This window comes from Trachemys scripta, chromosome 7 (genome assembly GCF_013100865.1).
Source record: "Trachemys scripta elegans isolate TJP31775 chromosome 7, CAS_Tse_1.0, whole genome shotgun sequence".
Classification (NCBI taxonomy): Eukaryota; Metazoa; Chordata; order Testudines; family Emydidae; genus Trachemys; species Trachemys scripta.
This window is the reverse complement of record NC_048304.1, coordinates 25,317,425-25,341,727: the sequence shown is the minus strand read 5'-3', so window position 1 is coordinate 25,341,727 and position 24,303 is coordinate 25,317,425. Positions and strand designations below refer to the sequence as shown.

Below are 24,303 nucleotides of genomic sequence, written 5' to 3'. Positions count from 1 at the left end.
AATTTGTTACAAAAAACAAACAAACAAAAAAACCAACAACAACTTACCGCTTCTTCCAGGTGCTGTTGATCTGGATGATCATTTGGAGTATGCCTCAAAATTTCTCTGAGCAGCAGTGGGTATTTCACTAGGCGACTTCTTGGGATGTCAAGGAAATTCCAGAGGTCCAGTTTGCGGCTGAAAGGAGACTCTAAGCAGCGCTGTAGGAAGTCTTGCACCCTGTGATCCTGTTTCTTGTGGTCCAATAAGGCTTTGGCTGCTACTTGATTACTGCAGTAGCTATCATATGAGTTTAGGCAAGGCAACTGAGGAAAGAGAAAAATGTATTTTGAAACTAAAATGTAAAACTGAAAGCAGAAGGGCACTGTTCTGTACAAAACCCCCTCTGTGCTTCAGGTATTTTAAAATTGATTTAGAGGTCTCTCCCCTTGGTGTTGAACCATAGCTCATTAGTAATAATGGGAGTTAGATAAGGTTTACAAGGTATATCTTCTCTGATTATTAAATTTCTCCTGCAGCAAGATAAGTTATTCTACACAGTTATTCCTGTAAGTTATTAGATCAGGCAGAAATGAAGTACCTGGAATTTGGATTTGGCCATGATACTGCTCTAACTCCTAATTTGCAAATTCTTTTGTACATAGTCCTCACCATTGTTCATTCATGGCCCTTAAGTATTAATTCAGCAGGTTCCTGTTGGGGAGTCTCCCCAATGAAAAGGGCTACTGGTGGGAAGAGGCTCTGACAGCCTGATTTTTGTGGAGACACTACCAGTCAGCCAGAGAGAACCAGGAGATAGTGAGGAGACTCAATGCTTTTGCATGGATGACCTAGCCTCTGGGCTTTTCAATCCTGTTGTGGGTTCCCTCTCAGTCCTCCCAAGTAGTCCCCTCAACCTGGACTTTACTTACTGAAACATTTCCCACACCACCTGGACTTCTGTTGGAGGTTGTGAAGATTTGAGTAACAAAAATGAACGGTGGTAGTGCTTTGTACATTTTTGTAACACTGTAGCATTTCCATAGGAAGAAAGGAACTGCCACATTGGATCAGATCTGGGGTCCATCTACGTCCAGTATCTTGTCTCTGACAACGGCAACCATCAGATACTTCAGAAGAAGATACCAGATACCCCACAGAAGGTAGGTGTGGTAGAATCTGCTTGCCATGAAGGTCTCATCCAAATCTCTATTAGAGATTGGCATAAAGGATTAGGTTTTCTATCACTTTTAAAAATCTCTTAGAATTAACCATATTAAATGTTGATATTGTTATCTATATAAATGCCCAATCCTGCTTTGAATGTTGCTCAATTCTTGGTTCAGTGGCATCCTCTGGCAATAAATTTCACAGTCTGATTAGGAGTTGTGAGAAAAAAATATTTATTTTTATCAGTTTTGAATTTGCTGGCTTTCAGTTTAATTAAGTGTCCTCTTGTTCTTCTGGTAGGAGACAGGAACAATTGAATCTCCCGATCTACCTCCTTTATATCATCCATTATTATGTGTTATCGTTCCCCCCTTATTAGTCTCTATTCTATCATTACTCTTTTAAAGCTCTACTCAAGAGTTCTTCCATGTTCCTAATAATTCTCATTGCCTTCCTCTGTATGTCCTCTAATTCTGCAATAACCTTTTTGAAATGGGGTGACCAATACTGCACATGTTATTCAAGGTGGTGAATCATTGCATTTATATTTAAATTATATTTTCCATATTATTCTACATGCCATTCCTTATGTATCCTTATGTATTTTGTTAACTTTTTACCACAGTTGCACACTGAGCAAAGATGTTTAATTGAGCTGTCCACAACAATGCCCAGGTCCTTGACCCGAGTTGATACTGTTGAACTACTCCTATACTTTACATGTTTCTAAATTTATTTTCCCCCTCCAATGTGCATTACTTTGCATTTATCAACACAAATTTTATCTACCACTGGGCTGTGGTTTATCTGGTTTAGTTAGTGCTTTCTAAATTTCCATACAGTCTTCTGTGGACTTGTCTAACCTAAATGTGTAACATCTGCAGCTTTTGGCACCTGACTGCGCAATCCCTTTTCCGGATCATTAGTATATCAAGCAATGCTAGTTCTAATATAGAACCATGAAGCACACCACTGTTCAACTTGTGCTATGTGAAAAGTGACTCTTAATTCCTGTTCTGTCTTTTCTAAGTCAGTTTTTGATCTATGATAATACTTACTCTCTCCCCATAATAGCTTTTTTGATAGTCTCTTGTTAAAGGTTTGTGGAAATTCTAACTAAATTATTCCAACTAGTTTTCCTTTATCCACTACTCTGAAACATTCAAAGAATTGTAACAGATTAATGAGGCATGATTTTCCTTTGGAGAAACCATGATCCCTATCATATCAGAATTTTCCAAGTACTTCATTTTCTTTTCTTTTTTTTTTTAAATTATATTTTTGACCAATTTACCAAGTACATATGTGAAGCTTACTGGTTGTAATTCCCTGGATCACCCCCTAGAACCACTTTCAAATACAAGAAGATCTCCTGCTCTCAAATACTCTGTTATAGTAGCTATTTTGTTTTGTTTTTAAATTAGAAAAGGGCAGATTTGTTGTTAGCTTCTCAGTGACTTCATTCTTAAGCTCTATCAAAACTCTTGGATGTATGCCATTTGGGCCTGGCAACTCATTGCTTTTTAATTTATCATTTTGTCCCAGCACCTCCTCTTCTGAGACTTATGGTTCAGAGCTGTCTGCATCTTTGACCCCGCTCAGTCTCTAAGTGCAACCCTTGGGATGAGAAGCCCAAGGCTGGGGTGAAATCCTTCCATTCTCCTACTCTTCAGACTGGGTTCCTGGGGTGTAACAATACATTTACCAACCATGATTACTCAACAGGCCTGATTTGATTTGGCTGCCAAATTTGTGCTTTAAGTAAAACAAAACAAAACAAACAAACAAAAACTGCTGGTAATATTTTCTCCATTCCCTTTATTTTCCTCCAAGCCAAAGGATAGAACTTGTCAGGGAACACTATCAGTTATATTCTTTAAAAACAAGATCAGAGACATTAAATTTAAGCACTATTTGTTCCTTTCCTTCTTGTCTCAGGTGATATTAGCTTAAGCTCGACAAATAAAATACAACTTTGGGTACTAATAAATTAAACAAAAGTACCAAAATTAACTCCATCCTAATTTGTGTGCATTTAAAAAAAAAAAAATCTTTAAACAATACTCCACTCTTTCTGCACACTGATGACCAAAAATGATTCACTATGTATCATCAGATAGGTTAGATTTTACACACAATAGAAAAAGCTACACAGTGTGCAATAAAATCATAATTGTACTTCTAATATTTTAACATTTCTTTGATATTTTACTTCTCATTGAAAATGAGCATAGTGAAGCAGCTGAAAGCAAAACTGAAATAACTTGTTTATATTTTTATACTTTTTACTTTAAAAATGCCTTCATGGGTTTTCACAGTTCCTAAAGAAAATCATGCTAAAATTTATTTTGAAAGTTCCAAAAAGCTATCATTTTCTTCATGTTAATATTAAGTACTGTAAACAATAGTCATTTGAAAATGTTATTGGCTAATTAATGCCTTGACTCAAAGTATATAAGCAAATGCCTAACTTTAAACCTACGAGTAGTCCCTTAGAAGTCAGTAAGGCCAGGTCTACACTAACCCCCTAATTCGAACTAAGGTACGCAACTTCAGCTACGTGAATAGTGTAGCTGAAGTTCGAAGTACCTTAGTTCGAACTTACCTCGGTCCACACGCGGCAGGCAGGCTCCCCCGTCGACTCCGCGGTACTCCTCTCGTCTAGCTGGAGTACCGCAGTCGACAGCGAGCACTTCCGGGTTCGACTTATCGCGTCCAGACAAGACGCGATAAGTCGAACCCAGAAGTTCGATCGCTCGCCGCCGAACTACTGGGTAAGTGTAGACCTACCCTAAGTCTACTTACATACTTAAAGTTAGGCACGTGCTTAAGAACCTTGCTGAACAGCGACCTGAAGCAGGATCCAGTTCAATCACTAACCTCTCATTAGGAGAAAACAAAATAGCTTTATGAAATATATGTTGCACTTAATCCTTAAAGAATATCCTGGTTCAACTTTTCTGATAGAAGTCTAGTTTACTTGCTTTGCTGATTTGTAATTTATATGTTTTAATTAATTAAAATTGTCCATGAGTCACTGCTAATTTAGGTTCTACTTGCTCCTTTTCAAAACCCTGTAAGTGTCCAATATTTCCATTACAAAAAAAGGAATTAGCAGTAAGTAGTGGACACAAAAACTAACTAAAATCCTTAGCACATCACTGCCCATTTGCCACTCGTATCATTACATTTGTTACGATGCTGCCCGACCACCAAGGTAACCAACAACTCCTATAATCCTGCTTTCACACTAGATCAGTTTTCTTCTTCCCTCTGCATACTCTGAATAGCTCTCTCCATTTGTTCAAGATGAACCTACTGTGATGATGGCAATATCAAAATTGTCGAGCAAAAGCTACTTTTTACAAGACAATATAATGAAAGCATATTTTATAGAGCAAAAAAATACTAAAGAGAGTAGTGTTCCAAAAGATTGTAGTAAATGAAATCTATATAAAAGACAAATAAATTTGTTTATACCTGTTTAAGGCAAAGATAAACTTTTGAGGTAAAAAGCAAAAGTCAGTGTACAAACTAATTGGTGGTCTGTGGTGCCTTTTTTTTTTTTTAAATAATAAATATTTTGTCCATTATTTAGAGAACCAGGAAAATGTTATAGTCTTCCTCCTGTATAAATGTGGATTATAATTACAGAAATTATACAAAACGATGCAACACCAGAAAAGTAAAAATTATATTTTGAGGCATGATTCTCGTAACTGTCTGGGCTAGTTATGCACACATCAATGTGCATTTCATTATAATGGAGTGTCCAAACAACGTGTTTGCCCAGTCTTGGAAACTTCAATTTTTGGTTGCATGTCTAAATACCTACACAGGTGAATAACAAACCCATGAGTCTAACTCATTTAGAGTAATCAATTATAATTTATTTGTGACTTCATTATAATACTCCAGAATGAATCGATCATTCTAAACTAATGAGAATAAAAACATTTTGGATTTTCACTATATGATGTTTCTTCCACTCCTTATGAATTAATATTTCATCTCAAAATTCAACTGCTATTTTTCACATTGGGTAGCTAAGTATTTTGAATGTATCCAAATTACTTGTGTCCACTGTAACACTTTTAAATGGTTTCATTCTCTCAAACAAGTCACTGTGAGTGTTGTGTCCGTCTCCCCATCACCCACTCGAAATCAAGTTAAATTGCTGGAAATAATTGAAAACTTAACTGAAAATTCATTTAACTAAAACAGTGGGAAATAGCCACATTAAAAAAAAAAAAAGAGATGGCTCAGTGAAGAAAAATAATCACTCATCCATTTATAGGCTTTCAAGATAGGAAATAAGTGATTCATTTGAGGTCAAAAAGAATAACAAGGGTCACCATCTCAAAGGGTTTCTTGTTTAAAGGGGTCTTTTCACTTTTTCCTTTTTGGTCAGCAGTTCCTACTAGCGTAAAGACATCTGCAGTTAAAAGCAAACCTTAATGCTAGATGTATTTAAAAAACAAAATGGATTTTTTGTGTTAGATGTGAAGATGTATACTATATGGAGAATTATTAGTTTGTTCTAGACACAGGGTAAAATTTACATAGCATGATTTTGGCTCCTAAGTCACTTAGGTGCATAGGAAAATTTTACCGACAATTTTAAGATAAACAGTCAGGGTACCCAAGCTAAGAAAAATCAAGACGATCAAAAGATGACAGGGACTTTTACAGACTATTTTTGAATTACTGTAGATTACCTATTGATGATGAAGCTTCAAAAGATTTAGTACTCTGGTTTGGATAAGTGTCCAAAAGTCTCAAATGTTTACCACAAGCTTTTCCAAACCTCTTTGGCCTAAACAAAATCTTGTTGAGAACAAAAAGCTATTTTATGATGGTTGGTGCCAGCTGTGTAGGATACAATCTCAGTTATATAAAGTCTTTTGGGGGGGGTAGGGAGGGAAGTACCTAAAACCTTTGAATAATCATGGATTTGATAACCAGAGGAACTAGTTCAGCTTTGAAGTCTGCACTAAGGAAAGCACAAAAGACCTTCAGAGTCTGCTGAGCTGGATCCCCCAGTTACAGAGAGCTGAGAGGCTCAATAAGGTACCACAGGATTAGGGAGTTTAGGCATGGATCCACAGAGGAACAACACTGCAATCCACAGAGCCTGAGTTAGGCACCCAGGCTTCCTATAAAATGAATGGGGAGAAATAGGTACCCTAAACCACCAAACTATGGGATATTCACATGTGGGGCTCCCTCACTTGTCATACTGAAGCTATTTCACAATATATAAAGAAAGAGTCTTTGGAGCAGGGGGACTAGATCCTGGGTCTCCCACAACCTAGGTGGTTGCCCTAACCACTGGATTAGACCCACTCTCTCTCTCTCTCTGGCCCAGTGACTAAATATTTATAAAGAGTAGAACAGCTTCAAGAGGAGTGACTGAGGGAGCCCCACATCAGAATATACCATAGCACAGTGGTTAGAGCACACCATTGAGAGGTAGGAGATCCCTGTTCAAATCCTCTTCCCCTCCCGCCCCACCTCCAGGCAGAGGGGAGAATTGAACTTGGGTCTTCAACAATCCAGGTGAATACATGGGTGGCACCCTCCCCCCCTTTTGATTGGGATACAATCTAGTTGGCAGCCTCCGAGTACATGCCAGATTGGGTTCCACAGGTGAGACTGGGGAAAGATAGGAAGAAGAGCACCTATTTGTGTATTACATTGGGGATTAGTGGGAGATAGGCATCCAGACACCTAAAAGGCATCAGCGGCAGTGTGCATCCCCAGAGGCAAGAATTTAGGTGTCTAGAGAACTTTTACCCTGAAAATTTAGGCACTGAGTTTAGAAAATGACTGAGGTAGCGTCCCAGTGGGGATTTTGTGGATCACAGTCAGCCTAAAACTGGGACTTAGGTGCCTAAGTACCTTTGTGGATCTGGGCCTTTGGCACTTTAGTGGTACCTCAGCTAAAAAGCTGTACATTTATATATGAATATACATAAAATCTTCTAAATTCAAATTACCTCTAACCATCTTTAGACAAGCTGAAGTTTGAATACAAAACAAAAACAAATCTAATAATTCTTTTAGTCCAAGAAAACCAGAGTAAATTTTTTGTTACTCACCAACAGTCATTAACTAGTTTCATTACACACACATTTCTGACTCTTAATAGCCCAGTGTTTTGAAAAGGGCTGCCAAATATTTTCCACTGGCTATTACCTTGAAAACAGCAAAACCTATTTTCTACTGATTATAAAATCACTTTCTTTATACTATAAAATAAACTGTCCATCTAAATCCTTACAAAAGAAATGTTCTGTATCTTTCCATATAAACATGGGGTCAGGTGGCTGGCGCATGATTTTTACTTAAAGTGCTCTTAACACTACAGATCACTAAAACAACTAGGGCTTTGAAAACACATACTTTTCTAAATTTTAAAATGACAAGTCAGAAAATGTAGGGGAAATGTTCCTAATTTGATTGTATTGCAATTCTTATTAGCCAACTGTCTCTTTAAAAATTAAGACTTGAAATATACTTTTGAAGAGATACTCAATATAAAAGATAAATGGTCTGCTAAAAGATACAAACCAATGAAACAATTACAAATTTACTTCAAATTTTATTAGAAAATCTGCCTCACCCAGGCCACAAGGATATGACCAACATGCTCAGTAGATCCATCAGGTTTCCTGACCTCCTGAAGCCGCTTAAGAAGATCTGATCAAAATAAAATAAAGAAAAATTCACTTGCTGAGCATGCCAAGTATAAATGAGTGTAGAATCATAATAATTCATTGAACGGAATTATACCTTCATGTAGCGGGATTAGAGAATCCAGTGTTCCAAAAATCTGGTTTAATTCTTGCTCTGTCATTATGGAGAGTTTAAGCATAGGATCATGATAAGCCTGCAAAAACAAGCAAACTTTAGCATATATTTGATATCCAAGAAATTAGAAATAGCTCTTAAATCCTCCCATAACTCTAAAGTGGCTGATGGTATTTTATTTCAAATTTTCACAAGCACACCTTGTGTTAGATACCAATTAGAAAACACTCAGTCCAAAAGTAGAATGTTTCAGAATGTTAAGAGTGTAAAAACAGGGATTGTAGTAGTTGTTTTTCAACCTTAACTAGATGGCAGTTGCTACTATTAAATCTACTATAAAAAAAGTGGGCAGGAGGGGAGGTTTAAAAGGCAAAAAAACACACAATTTTTGAATCATGTATGTATATAAATACCTTTTTTGCTAACTTCAAGTCTTCTATCAAATCTTCTTCTCCCTGGGAAAGTTCAAAGATAGCCTGTAAAAAAGGACATATAATAAATTTCTTATTTAAATGGTACTCAACTTTAAAAACTGCTGTTATATTCTGAACAGCTGTATTGGTGCACAGCTACATTTTCTTGCTAAATCTAGTTGAAGAAATAAATGTAGATTTAATCTATAAAATCACCTATTTGCTCAGCATTACTTTTGAAGACATGTTCTTGCAAGACTTCTCATGAAACATTTGTCTGAAAAAGTTACAGAAGTACAGTTTTTGGTTTGACTTGTTTCCAATCCAGAAGGCCATCTTATATGTTATGATATTTTGATGTAACTAAACGATATCAACTATTTTTGGTAAAATAATTGGTGTTTGTACAGCTAATTGTGAGAGAGTTTTGTGTCTGGGTTTTTAAAAAGACATAGTTGGGAAAAGGGTTCCAGACTGTCTAATGGTACCAATGTTGGAGTTGCTTTAAATGTATAGGTGGTATTAAAAGTACTTTTAAATTTGGTATAGCAGTTTTTCCTTGAAAGAAACACAGAACTCTGTGGGACTCTCTCCTCATACTAGCCATTTCTTATGAAGTGAGATTTGCATTTTATTATTAGAAATAAATAGCAATTTAATGTTATGCACACTTCCAGTACAATATCTTACCAGTGATCGTATCCAAATAGGTCAGACAAAAAAACAAAACAAAAGAAAACAAACAAACAAAAAAACACAACCAGGGATGGGTGTGGGTCCACTGCTCAATGGAGAAGGTGAGTTGGTAATGTAAGATAAGGCAGCAGATCTGTTCAATGCCTACTTTGCTTCAGTCTTTCACACAAAAAAACAACATGTGACCAGACCACTAGCAAAGTTATCATAGACAATAAAAGGGAAGGGATGCAGATCAGGATAAGTAAAGAATGTTAGAGATTTTCTGACTAACTTGAAGAAATTCAAGTAAGCGGGCCCTGATGCTATTCACACCAGGGTGCTAAAGGAATTAGCAGAAGAAATTTCAGAACCATTGGGAATAGTATTTGCATGCTCTTGGATGACAGAAGTCCCAGAACACTGGAGAAAGGCTAATACAGTGCCCATCTTTTAAGTGGGGGAAGGGAAGGGGAAAGGAGGAGCTAGGGAACTATAGACCAGTCAGCCTGACCTCAATACCTGGGAAGCTATCAGAACAACGTATAAACCATTCAATTTGCAGATACCTTGAGGATGAAAGGGTGATCACTAGCAGCCAGCATGGATTTACTAAAAATAAATCATACCAAACTTGGTTTCCTTCTGTGACAAGGTAACTGGTTTGGTGCATAGGGGGAATGCAGTGGACACAATATGCCTGGACTTTAGCAAGGCTTTTGACACAGTCCCACATGACAGTCTCATAAATAAGCTGGAGAACTGTGGGCTCAGTAGAACTATCATTAAGTGGATACATAATTGGTTAAGCAACCTCAAACAAAGAGTAACTATTAATAGAATGATGTCAGATTGAAAGGAGTCCCATAGGGATCTGTTTTTGGTCCAGTGTTATTTAACACCTTTATTAATGACCTGGCTGTAGGAAGAGAGAGCATTCTGATCAAATCTGCAGATGAAACAGAGTTTGGGGGGGGGGGGGGGGGGGGGGACGGTTGCAAACACTTTGGAGGATAGAGCAAAAATTCAAAGAGCTCTTAATAAATTGGAGAACTGGGCTATAGACAACAAGACAAAATTTAACATGCTACACTTAGGGAAGAAAAACCAAATGCACAAATATAGAATGGGGGAATAACTAGCTTGGCAGCAACACTGTTCAGAACGATCTGGGAGTTGTGGTGGATCACAAAATCAACATGAGTCAACAATGAGATGCTGCCACAAAAAAAGCAAATGCAATTTTGTTTTACATTAACAGAGGCCTAGCATGCAAGTCACAGCAGGTGATAGTACCGCTCTACTTGGTGCTGGTCAGGCCTCAGCTGCAGAATGGTGTCCAATTTTGATCACCATTGTATAGATAGGATGTAGAGAAACTGGAAAGGATCCAGAAGCAAGTGACAAAGATAATCAAAGGGATGGAATGCAAGCCATATGAGCAAAGGCTGAAGGAACTGGGCATGACAGAGGTATTCAAATACTTGAAAGGCTGCCATAACAATGATGGAGAAAAATTGTTCTCTCTTGCCACAGAGGGCAGGACAAGAGGCAATGGGTTCAAACTACAGCATAGCAGATTTAGATTAAATCTCAAGCAAAAACTTCCTAACTGTAAGAATAGTAGGACAATGGAACAAACTGCCTAGGGAAGTCACGGAAGCTCCTTCATTGGAGGTTTTCAAAAAGCAGTTGGATAGCCATCTGCCTTGGATGGTTTAGACACAACAAGTCCTGCATCATGGCAGCAGGATAGATTAAATGACCCTTATGGTCCCTTCTAACCGTATGGTTCTATGAATTCTGGAACCCCCAGAATTTGAAAATCATTTTTGCATTGAACCACAATGGGCAAATCCGTACTGTAAAGGTTATTTCTTCCTGGCCCCTTCAGACAGTGCCTCATTTGTAAATATTTGCAGAGGGCACCTAGTAGAAACCTATAATTGGACCTCCCCAAGAAGTTTATATTCTCCTAAACCTCTGATGCTCTGGTTTAACCAATCTGACGCATGACAATTACCTTCCTGGCCCTGAGAGAAAAGCAGACTGTTGACTAGAGGCCAGCTTTCATTTCTGGGAAGGGTGCTATACGAGCACAGCCAGCAGAGGCTGTGTAGAGTGACATCCTTGAATCAGCATTTTCTCTGGGTGTCCTGGCAACATTTCCCTCTCCAGACTGCCATGCCCACTTTGGGGTTGCTGCTCTCTGGCTGCAAGGCCACCAATGGAGGCTGTGGGAGCATTACACTAAAGATTCTCTTCTAAGTCACCACCAGTGGACTTTCTACAATTGAGGACCCTGTGCCAGGGTCTGCACTCAGCACAGACCAATGTAGACCCTTGGTCAACTGAGTAACATTATTTGTATAATAAACTTCTTCTACTGAAAGCTCCCTGGGATAAAGATTGTGCTTTCCTGTGTGCACTCAGTACCTAGCGTGTACATTATTCTAATTGCGGTCTGTGGGTACTATGGTAGTACAGATAAAACAACCACCACCACCCAAAACATGCACACTTTTAATTTCAAATATCAATGTTAATATACAGGAATTATTGAAACAACATTTTTTTTTTTAAAAAGAATAATCTAGTATGGTTTCATTATAGACCATAGGTGGAATCCTGTTCCACTGAAGTCAATGGAAAAAATTCTCATTGACTGCAGTGGAGCCAGGATTTTACCCTGTAATTTCAAATGCTGAGCTAATGTTTACTAATTTACTATCATCCCTGAATTCGACGCTTTAGACCAGTGTTTCCCAAATGATGGGTCCCAACCCACCAGCGTGTCACAGAAAGGTTTTAGACGGGTTGTCAAATCCGGGGACAGATTTTCCTGGTGAAAACAAACATACAGGGGAGCTCCCAGAGTGAGGGGTTTTGGAGAGTGAGGTCACCCCACATCGTAGTGGCAGCTCAGATCCTACTGGGCTGGGGCATTCAGAGTCGCAGTACTGCACAGTACTCCATCATGATGGAGGGGCAGCCAGACCAAACCTGAATGGCATTGCAACCCCATGTGCCAATTCGCAACTCCCAAAGTGGGGAGCTGAGCCCAGCCCTGCAGAAGAGGAGCCGCCACTCAGGCAAGTATGGACTGGGCTCATTCTCCAACCCCTCCATCCCTGGGCCTTCCCTACACACCAGGCCAGGATGGGATTAGGGTTGTGATGTTGGAGCAGAGGATGCATATATGTAATGGAGGGTTGCAAAGAGACAAAATGCAGTTGGTGAATTGCCTTAGCAAAGAGTCTGAGAACCTCTGCTTTAGACAAAACTGTCAAAAGTTTAGAAGCATTGGAATAATAGTACCTCTTGACGCTTGATTTCTTTGGATGTAAGCATCTGATTGACACAAACATCAAAGGTCTCACTCCACAGCTTGCTGTCCCTTCGTTTTGTGCTAGCAGGGGGTACATTTCGAGACCATGGTCGTGGGGTGAACAGATCAGGGCGACTGTCACTACGGAAACTAATAGAACGCTAACAAGACATAAAAGTAGGACAAATGTTAGAGAGATCAGTTTGCTCACATTTCATTTCAGTTTCCCCAAAGCAAAAATAATATATTTACAAGAAAAGGTTGCATATATGTGCAATAAAATTAAATGGTTTATATAACTATCAATTCCAATCTTTCCAAATTTGTTGAGGATATTGGCACTACAACCTTTTATTTTAGTACTAGGAACATAAGAAATGGCATGTGAAAGCATGTTTCTGGTCCATTTATAGTTCAATAACCTCCTTCCTGCAGTGGCATATATTTGCTCTCTATCCTCAGTGTGCATAGGATTAATGTGTACATTCTATGCAGAGCATTCATACACATTGCAATCAATAAGAACATTAGGATATAGATATTTAGGCCTGTCTGTAAAGGCCTGTACTTTAAGAATTTAGGTATATGTTTATCACTTAGCTAGTTACAGAGGTAAAAAACAAGAATCAAAATCACAGTCTGCCTGTTTATAGGCCTTCTCTCACTATGATAGTCTAAGGCCGTGTTCTTAGGCTAAGATCTTTGGCTAAACAGCAGAGGCAGCCATAAACTGGAAAGTGTATGGTCACATCCTTACATTCCAAACTAGTCACATTGAAATAAGGTGCTGTTGGGCTGTTAGGAATACAATCCTGTCCTAATAATGCCTATCACCTCCAAAGAGAAGAGAAGAGCCTAGAAGATTTAAAGAAAACTTAGTTTGATAGCATCCTGTCTGGCAAGAAATCACTTCTCAATAGTTGTGGTTGTGAAACCCTCATTTCTGTATGTTTTATCTTTATGGCCCCCACTTTGCTATGGTTTATTTGCATGATCTCTGTCTGGTTCTGTGATTGTTTCTGTCTGCTCTATAATTAATTTTGTTGGGTATTAACCAATTAAGGTGGTGGGACATACTGTATATACTCAATCATAAGCTGGTTTGTTTATAAGCCGACTCCCTCAAGATGGAGAAGTAAAAATGGAAAATTTTTATGACCCGTTCATAAGCTGACCCTATAATTCAGGGGTCGGCAAACTTTGGCTCCTGGGCCATCAGGATAAGCCGCTGGTGGGCCGAGATGGTTTGTTTACCTCGAGCGTCCGCAGGCACGGAGTTAAACCTAAGTAAACAAAGTGTCCCAGCGTACCAGCTGCTTACCCTGACGGGCCGGGATAGCAACTGGTGGGGAAATTTTTGGGGGGTGGAGGGGGAGAAGCTGGGGGTCAGGGGAGTAACCTGTGACCACCCCCCACATGACCCCACCTCTAGCCTGGGACCCCACACTCTCCCCATCCCATCCCTTCCCACCTTACCTGGGGAGGGCCAGGGGAGGATGTCTCTTGCCTGGCTGGAGCTGCTCCAGCAGGCTGGGAAGCGCAGCTGCAGCCTGCTCCAGTGGGCCAGACCGGGCAGCGAGGCCACACCATGTTCCAGCCAGCTGGGCTGGGCGGCGCGGCCACAACCTGCTTTGGGGGGCGGGGCCGAGCGGCACAGCCGCAGCCTGCCAGCCCCGGAGCTGCAGCTGCTTCGGCGGCTGGGGGAGAGCAGCGTGGCCTGAAGCGGAGAGACTCTGGCCCCGCCTCTTCCCTTCTGGCTCTGCTGCCTCTCCTTGCTCCCTCTGTTGGGGGGAGGTGCTGTGTCCCACCTCTCCCTCTCTATACCTGTTCATAAGCCGACTCCTTTCTCTAGTGCTTCCCTTTTTTACTAAAAAAATTCGGCTTATGAACGAGTATATATAGAATATCAGGATTGGAAGGGACCTCGGGAGGTCATCTAGTCCAACCCTCTGCTCAAAGAAGGGCCAATCCCCAACTAAATCATCCCAGCCAGCGCTTTGTCAAGCCTGACCTTAAAAACCTCTAAGGAAGGAGATTCCACCACCTCCCTAGGTAACGCATTCCAGTGTTTCACCACCTTCCTAGTGAAAAAGTTTTTTCTAATATCCAACCTAAATCTCCCCCACTGCAACTTGAGATCATTACTCCTTATTCTGTCATCTGCTACCACTGAGAACAGTTTAGATCCATCCTCTTTGGAACCCCTTTTCAGGTAGTTGAAAGCAGCTATCAAATCCCCCTCATTCTTCTCTTCTGTAGACTAAACAATCCCAGTTCCCTCACACTACAATATACCTACTGGATCAAACACACTGAGGTGAGTTCAAACATCTTGCCTATCCCCCAGGTCGATAAAGATTGCTTTTGTATGCAGAGGTATGCTCTTTCAACAACATATTTAAGGAATACCAGAGATACATTGCTAACCAAATGCTGGCATGTCTGCTTCCTAGATAAACTATTACTGCAGAAAAATGTATTTTTTCCCATGGCTTTTTACCCTGTTTAAGTATTTGTCAGACGAGCCTCTAGTGTAAAAATAAAATAAATAGTTTTATTTTTCCTTTCCAAAATTAACTCATAGCTGCAGTAGAGTCATGATTAAGTTACCTTTTTGAACAGATATTATTTCTTACTAAAATAGAGATATTTTATTCATTCTCACTCTTCAGAGAGCTTAACCTTGTTCTATAACTCACTGTAGATTTTAAGTGTACTTTCTCAAACACCAAACTAGCGGGAGAAATGGCACAATCCTGCAAAGCGCTGAATGCCCACTATGAGGTGCTCAATTGCCTGAGCTCCTCCTGAAGTCACTGAAATTAAGGTACTCAGCCTCTTGCAGGGGACATGCAATATTTGTAGGATCAAGTCCTACATGAGCCTCCAAGCATCTCATATTCTACATGGTGCACCTGTAAGTTTGAGAGATCTACAAACAAAGCAGAATATCTTCAGAATAAAATGTAAATTTGAATTGCATTGTTATTCGATTGCTTTTTAATTATTTAAAATATTCAGCTTTGACATATGCTTTCAATGTTGGCTCAAGGCTCCATTTTCCATCTGATCGCCAGACTTTTTGTCCACTGGAGGTCAAAGTTCACTATTAATAGTGAGGATGCAGCAATATTACATGCACATAGACTTTAAACCCCCCCCCCACCCAAAAAAATTAGTGGAAAATTTATTTTTCATTTAAAATTCCAAACTCAAAATTTCCCTACCAGCACTAATAGATATTCCATAGGTTTGGTTGGGGTTTTGTTTGTTTGTTTTTGCACTTAAGCTAAAAATACTAATATTCTATGGCAAAGCTTATCTTTTTCCCCCCAGTCATTTCAATATGATGAAGAACTACAGGGCGGAGAGTTGTTTTGAGAGGGAGGGATTTGAGTTTTTCAGTTTCCTGGCTCATTGGTCATGGATTATCTTAAACTGTACTACTCCACTTTAAAATGTCATTTAAAAGTATGTCAAAGGTACCGGAGCATATGGCACCCTTTTAAATACATCTCTAAAACTCACACCTTCAAAAGTCAAAGATATATTAAACATATCTTCTCAAGCAACTGGGCTATACACATATTTTATATTGGTTTCTTTATCTCTGTCATAACATCAAGAATGGATATATAGTTGCAGTTTGTTTCTTAAAGATTTCACAAGAAACATAAGCATTCTATGACAAAGATTATTATGGTGGTGAATGACTACACAGTTGTAACAGCACCAGAACACTTTCACTTGCCACTACTGAGGTTTACACTGTCCATTACCACTGCAAATTTTATGTTGTGGGGAAAAGGTTTTTCATTTTTTCCATAAAGATATGTGAGATACTCAGATATACATACACATACAAAATAAATTTTGAAAAGCACAACCCCTAAAAGCATGTGATAGCATACTTGTGCTTCTCTTATTGAAATGCAGATCTGAACATTAAACACAGAAATATATTATCTTTACCTGAAGTGTTTGACTGAACCGCTTTAACGGGGTTGCCCGCACAGGAGGAATGAGGCTTGCTAGTGATGTAACTCTAGAAAGAGGCTTGACCCGTTTGTTACTAGGCTCCTGTAGTTTAAAGAAGGGGGGGGGGGGGAAGGGGAGGACATGAAAAAGGCATCAGAAAAACATTTATGCTAGTTTTGTTAATTTTCTAATGTGAGCAATATAGACACACAGCTATGGTAGTAAACAAATAATTCCAGTTTTATAACGCTGGCAATGACAGATTACCCTTGCTTGGTGCATACAGATCTGAGCAATAGCTGAAATAGGCAGTAGGCAGAAGTAGTGGCATGACTAGGAAAGACAAAAAAGGCACAAAAAAAGCTCTCTCCATATATAGCATCCTTCTATTCAGATACTCCTTTTAAAATGGTTTGTTTGCAGGGAGTGGCCCTCAAACTGAAAAGTGCTCTGCAGCTAATGCATACTATGATGACCTTGTCATTGAAGGAAACACGTACAAATACAAAAAATTCTAACCCCATTGTTTTTGCTCTGTCATTGTAAGTATGTAGTTCTGCATTTGATTAACATTTTATTCTAATAAGTACAAATTAAAACAAACAGTTTGTGTCATGTGTTCATATTTACATGTACATATACATGCACGTGCATATTCATATAGATGCGTACACACAGTATATATTTAAATGAAATAAAATAAAATAAAACTTTTCGACAAAAATCTACTGTAAAAACTAGTACTTTTCTTCCCTCACACACTTTTTAACCTCTAGAATGCCGGCTTTTTGTGAAGTATAATATTCCACTTGTTTTGCATACAAAAAATATAAACAATAAGTGCAATACAAGGAAAGATTACAAATATGTAAAAACAGACGTTACCCTTGGCTTGCTAACCTCCATCTGATATTTAATGGATCTTGAACAGCACATGCAAAAGGCTACTTTTGACAGAAAAAGAGCCAAACCTTCCAAGTGAAGTTAAAAAACCCATCCAACATCATATTTTAAGTACATCCTATAGCAGTTCATCTTTCTTTTTCAGCCATGTTTATAAAGTTTGTGTAGGCATCCTCTACCTCCAGTTTTCTAGAACAAATCCGTAGGAGAATGTACCATTTCATACTATTCTTTTGCTCAGAGATATGAATCCTTTTAGAGATGTGGACTTCCCATCCTTCCTGGTATTTAGAAAAATCCCAGAAGTAGTAACTCACGATTTTCATTACCGGTCAGCAATATTCTGTTTCATTAGCACAGCGACAGAGAAGAAAGATGAGAACCAGAAAATAATTGATTTCTCAGCAGGCAGAGCTGCAACTCCATAAACATCTTGTGAAATGCAGGACCAAAATGTTAACCTTCCCCCCACAAAAAAATAATAAATTTCCTCACACATGGAATGTGGTGCTACAATCATTTCAGCACCAAAAATATATATATATTCAGCCTGCACTCTTATCCTTCATCATGAAGGTGCCATTCAGATTCTTTCCTTTCCAGCAACCATCTCTTTGACACAGCTTTTTTGAAGGAGCATTTTTTTTACGTCACTGCAGCACGACTGGCATACTGAACACACTACAGAGTCTTTCAGCTTCGACTAGAATTCTCGTCTGACTGGCACTTCTGTCATCAGCTGTTTTGTTTATTTTTTAAATTCATAATGCCAATCCACTAGCTTCCCATGGTAAAGACTGCTTGTCATTAATCACACTGCACTGCAGCGAGAGGACACTGAAGTCCCAAGGCGAAGCGAGTGCTACTGTATACCTAGCAGCAGAGATTACTTGGGCACGTATTATCTCTAATGCTACTAGAATCTGGTATTTAGAACTATGAAGACAGAGGAATCAGGACAGCAAGAAAGGAAAATATCTTCCCAGAAAATAGGCAAAGGGGACCCTTGAGAGAGGATTCTCCTCTTCCCTATTGCTGTACCATTTTCCACAAGGTTTGGCATCTTTGCTGCTCTGTATGTGGTCTTTGGTCAAACTAGAATTATGTTTCTGATATAATGGCCCAAAGTCAGCTCTGGAGTAAAGAGATGTAATTTGGCCCTACATTATATCACAGTGTAACCTGTTTGAAAGTTAGAAAATAAAATTCCAATTAAAAATCTATTAGAATGGTCTATTAATCTCTGTGCATATTAACAAATCACAGACACACACTTTCAATCTCAAAATTTAAATGCAACAAATAATGAATACTAACATTTTAGGAATGATATTGTGATGCCCATTAAGAATCCCTAAGGAGGGTAAATTTTGTTACAAAGCAAGTAAATTCATATTCCACTGTGTCTCTTAAGTGTCTTGTTCAGGACCACTGTGTGAAATTTGAATTACCTTCCTTGAGCAATGTCTGAGACTAGTTGATAAACAGAAAAAAAAAGTCTAGACCCACTTTGAATTTTTCATATATATATTTCATATACATATTTTTCATTGTCTGCATCTGCAGTTTATGAATGGCTACAGAAAGCCTGCAGGTGAAGGGCTCAATCCTGTACCTAATTTTCTCAACTGTCTGGGGTTCATAACCTCAAATAGCCATGTAAATTGATGCACAGCAGCAACTAACCCTGGAGAAGATTATCCTGTGAGAAAGAAGGGAAACCACCATCCCTTTTGGAAGATAGGGGAAAAGGAGGAAGATAAAAGATGTAAATGAATTCCCTGAACCCCTGCTCCATCCCTGAACAGCCCTAACCCTATCTGAACACTCCTTTTTCCCTCATGGGGTTACAGGAATTATTTTACGGTTCCAGCAAGAGGAGAGGGAAGAACTAGAAACAAGTTCCTTAACCTTTTAAAAATAAACCATTTCCCTATTCTGCAGGGGACTGTGAGGTTTGCTATGTGGCAATCTTCATTCTTACACCCAAACTGCTCAGGAGACAAAATATTTTCACTAGTCTCTATACTGCAGAGCCTACCTGCCTGTAGAAGTAGACATTAAGGAGAAGAAATCAACCTAGCTGCCTCCACTAGGGGCTGCTGCAACCACAAGAAGGATAGGATAGGATATGACTACAGCTGCTAGCTGTAAAAGAGTCAGAAGTCATTGTCAGAGCCTACTACAGTAGCCACTGGAGTCACAATAAGCTGACTAGGTCACATATATGTGAGTTTGTTCTTTGAGGACTTATTCCTCCCATCACACTGATCCATTTTACCTACTGCACCTAGTTTTGATAGCAAAGGGGGTTAAACTAAATGGGTTGTATAGATTTTGATAAAAAATCTAAATTACTAGAATCTGTAGAACAAATTGAAAGGACTCATACAAACAAATTTAAGAATAAAATCAAATTAAAACACATCTGCAGCGTTTGCAGGACTTACTCCGAGACAGTAATTCAAGATAACATTACAGTGTCAAAGACTTTGGAAAATAAATCCAGCATCTCTATCTCCACATTAGGTTTAAAGAAGAAATTTGAAGTAGATAATCTTATTGTGTTTTTTGCATACAAATGTGACAGTTTGGGACCATGCCTGGGTCAAATTGTGAATGCCATGGTTTGAGAATGCCATTTTGTGACTATAAACTTCATTGCGACTTTCAATTTGCAGAGTAACCTCCCTGCTGGTTCAAGACATGCAGATGATGGTGAAAACGAGTCTAATCTAGACATGGTCAGTAAATTCTGGATAGCGTGTGCTCATGTTAGGGAGTCAGCTGAGTCTGGTTCTGAGATACCACATCATATTGCGAGGAAGAAATAAATGAGCTGGAAGAGAGGAGTACTCTAGAAATATAAAACTTTGCTTCTTCACTGTAAGGCCCAAATGGTACTTATGTATCATACCTCAGAGCTTTTGTTTTAATATGACTCACTCCCTCTAAAAATAAACCTTGATTTACTAAAACCCAGGGTAGTTTTAAGACTGCTGCACAGGAAGGAGAAGTAATAGCCATAGAGAGCGCTTACACCTCATAAGATCAGCATTCTGCTTTTGGGTGTCTGGGGAATGCACCTATCATGCAGATTCACTCATGTGGAGCCTCGGAGCCCCAGATGGTAGCCACCTCCTCATGCAGCCCTTCTGTCAGATTTCTCCCAAATACTGTTTCAGTCCTTTCTGCTCTTTCTTCCACTGCATCATGAGCTGGAAAATGGTCATTTTAAAATTATACGGCATCTTAACCAAAAGGTAAGTTATACGTCTATTTTTGAAGCTGCATAATCTATACACAGGCCCCTGCTTAAAAACCCCGAGCCTTAATATCTAGGGGTATGTCTACACTACGAAATTAGTTCGAATTTATAGAAGCCGGTTTTATTGAAATCGGTTGTATACAGCCGATTGTGTGTGTCCACACAATACAATGCTCTAGGTGCTCTAGTCGGCGGACCGCGTCCACAGTACGAGGCTAGTGTCGACTTCCGGAGCATTGCACTATGGGTAGCTATCCCAGAGCTATCCCACAGTTCCCGCAGTCTCTGCCGCCCTTGGAATTCTGGGTTGAGATCCCAATGCCCGGATGATGCAAAACAGTGTCGCGGGCGGTTCTGGGTACGTGTCGTCAGGCCCCTCCCTCCCCCGTCACAGCAACGGCAGACAATAGATTCGCGCCTTTTTACCTGGGTTACCTGGGTTACCTGTGCAGACAACATGGAGCCCGCTCAGCACAGCTGAGCTCACCGTCACCATATGTCCTCTGGGTGCCGGCAGACGTGGGACTGCATTGCTACACAGCAGCAGCTGCTAACTGCCTTTTGGCGGTAGACGGTGTAGCATGAGTGATAGCCGTGGGGCTGGCAGCCGTAGGGCTGCATTGCACCAGCCCCTTGCAGGCAATGGTATATTATGACTGGTACCCATCGTCGTCGTACTGGTATGGCTGTCAATCATGGCCACCTGGGCAGACATGCTACTGTTTCGATGATGACGGTTACCAGTCATAATATACTATTTTCTGCCAATTGCCCAATATTGTCCGCTAAGCACCCAGAAGAGGCCGAGGGCGATGCTGGGTGCTGGCGGACGTGGGGCTGGCAGACGTGGGGCTGCATTGCTACACAGCAGCAGCCCCTTGCCTTTTGGCAGATGATGGTATTTTATGATTGGTATCCGTCATCATCGTACTGGAGAGGCTATCACTCATGCTGCACCGTCGGCTGCCACCTTAAGATGTAAAAAATAGATTTGTTCTGTGTTCATTTGCTTCCCCTTCCTCCGTGAAATCAATGGCCTGCTAAGCCCAGGGTTTCCAGTTTAATCTTTGGGGGGACCATTCTGTGTGACAGTTGTTTGTGTTTCTCCCTGTTCCTGTACCTGTACGCCATGTCGTCACTCGGCCCTCCCTCCCTCCCGCCCTCCTTCTCCTGGTCCATCAGATACTACTTTCGCGCCTTTTTTCTGACCAGGCGCCATAGCTAGCACTGGGATCATGGAGCCCGCTCAGATCACCGCGGCAATTATGAGCACTATGAACACCACGCGCATTGTCCTGGAGTATATGCAGAGCCAGAACATGCCAAGGCGAAACCCGGACCAGGCGAGGAGGCGATTGCAGCACGGCGACGAGAGTGATGAGGAAATTGACATGGCCATAGACCTCTCACAAGGCACAGGCCCCAGCAATGTGGAAATCATGGTGTCACTGGGGCAGGTTGATACCGTGGAACGCCGATTCTGGGCCCGGGAAACAAGCACAGACTGGTGGGACCGCATCGTGCTGCAGGTCTGGGACGATTCCCAGTGGCTGCGAAACTTTCGCATGCGTAAGGGCACTTTCATGGAACTTTGTGACTTGCTTTCCCCTGCCCTGAAACGCCAGGATACCAAGATGAGAGCAGCCCTCACAGTTGAGAAGCGCGTGGCGATAGCCCTGTGGAAGCTTGCAACGCCAGACAGCTACCGGTCAGTCGGGAATCAATTTGGAGTGGGCAAATCTACGGTGGGGGCTGCTGTGATCCAATTTGCCAGGGCAATGAAAGACCTGGTGATAGCAAGGGTAGTGACTCTGGGCAACGTGCAGTCAATAGTGGATGGTTTTGCTGAAATGGGATTCCCAAACTGTGGCGGGGCCATAGACGGAACCCATATCCCTATCTTGTCACCGGAGCACCAAGCCACCGACTACGTAAACCGCAAGGGGTACTTTTCAATGGTGCTGCAAGCCCTGGTGGATCACAAGGGACGTTTCACCAACATCAACGTGGGATGGCCGGGAAAGGTACATGATGCTCGCGTCTTCAGGAACTCTGCTCTGTTTCGAAAGCTGGAGGAAGGGACTTTCTTCCCGGACCAGAAAGTGACCATTGGGGATGTTGAAATGCCTATCGTGATCCTTGGGGACCCAGCCTACCCCTTAATGCCATGGCTCATGAAGCCGTACACAGGCAGCCTGGACAGGAGTCAGGACCTGTTCAACTACAGGCTGAGCAAGTGCCGAATGGTGGTGGAATGTGCATTTGGACGTTTAAAAGCGCGCTGGCGCAGCTTACTGACTCGCTCAGACCTCAGCGAAAAGAATATCCCCATTGTTATTGCTGCTTGCTGTGCGCTCCACAATATCTGTGAGAGTAAGGGGGAGACCTTTATGGCGGGGTGGGAGGTTGAGGCAACTCGCCTGGCCGCTGATTACGCGCAGCCAGACACCAGGGCGGTTAGAGGAGCACAGCAGGGCGCAGTGCGCATCAGAGAAGCTTTGAAAACGAGTTTTGTGACTGGCCAGGCTACTGTGTGAAACTTCTGTTTGTTTCTCCTTGATGAACCCTCCAACCCCCCCCCCCCGACCCGGTTCACTCTACTTCCCTGTAAACCAACCACCCCACCCCACCCTCCCCTCCCCTCCCGCTTGCAGAGGCAATAAAGTCATTGTTTTTTCACATTCATGCATTCTTTATTAGTTCCTTACAGAGGTAGGGGGATAATTGCCAAGGTAGCTGGGATGGGTGGGGGAGGAGGGATGGAAAAGGACACACTGCATTTTAAAACTTTAACTCTTATTGAAGCCCAGCCTTCTGATGCTTGGGCGATCATCTGGGGTGGAGTGACTGGGTGGCCGGAGGCCCCCCCACCGTGTTCTTGGGCGTCTGGGTGAGGAAGCTATGGAACTTGGGGAGGAGGGCTGTTGGTTACACAGGGGCTGTAGCGGCGGTCTCTGCTCCTGCTGCCTTTCCTGCAGCTCAACCATACGCTCGAGCATATCACTTTGATGCTCCAGCAGACGGAGCATTGCCTCTTGCCGTCTGTCTGCAAGCTGACGCCACCTATCATCTTCAGCCCGCCACCTCTCCTCTCGTTCATGTTGGGCTTTTCTCATCTCCGACATTGACTGCCTCCACACATTCTGCTGTGCTCTATCAGCCTGGGTGGACATCTGCAGCTCCGTGAACATCTCGTCCCTCGTCTTACGTTTTCTCTTTCTAATGTTCACGAGCCTCTGCGAAGGAGAAACATTTGCAGCTGGTGGAGGAGAAGGGAGAGGTGGTTAAAAAAGACACATTTTAGGGAACAATGGGTACACTCTTTCATTACAAGGTCGCATATTTCGGCTTGCAGGCAGCCATCGTAGGCCACAGTGTTTTGGCTTTTTTAACCTTCTTAACATGTGGGAAAGGTTGCAAACAGCAGCGCATTTCCCATATCAAGGATGAATTGGGTTGTCCATTTAAAATGGGGTTTCAATGTGAAAGGAGGGGGCTGCGGTTTCCCGGTTAACATGTGGCACAAACACAAGTAAACCACCCCCCACACACACACACGATTCTCTGGGATGATCACTTCACCCCTCCCCCCCACCGCGTGGTTAACAGCGGGGAACATTTCTGGTCAGAATAGCAGGAACGGGCGCCTCTGAATGTCCCCCTTAATAAAATCACCCCATTTCAACCAGGAGAGCTTTCTGGAGATGTCCCTGGAGGATTTCCGCTCCATCCCCATACACGTTAACAGACTTGCTTGCTTTTTTTTTGTAATGTTT

The 24,303-nt window shown here is 41.2% G+C and overlaps 1 protein-coding gene across 5 annotated transcripts in view; it reads right to left on the bottom strand.

Annotated features, from left to right (window-relative positions):
- ARHGEF3 (Rho guanine nucleotide exchange factor 3) overlaps positions 1-24,303 on the bottom strand; it is a 268,433-nt gene that overhangs the window by 23,701 nt on the left and 220,429 nt on the right. For all 5 annotated transcript variants that reach the window (XM_034776302.1, XM_034776298.1, XM_034776299.1 and 2 more), the window contains 6 exons: positions 16,351-16,458; positions 12,369-12,539; positions 8,376-8,438; positions 7,945-8,041; positions 7,775-7,851; positions 48-305 (listed from right to left, as the gene is read on the bottom strand). In XM_034776302.1, coding sequence (XP_034632193.1) covers positions 48-305; positions 7,775-7,851; positions 7,945-8,041; positions 8,376-8,438; positions 12,369-12,539; positions 16,351-16,458 — 774 coding nt within the window. The remainder of the gene's footprint in view (positions 1-47; positions 306-7,774; positions 7,852-7,944; positions 8,042-8,375; positions 8,439-12,368; positions 12,540-16,350; positions 16,459-24,303) is intronic.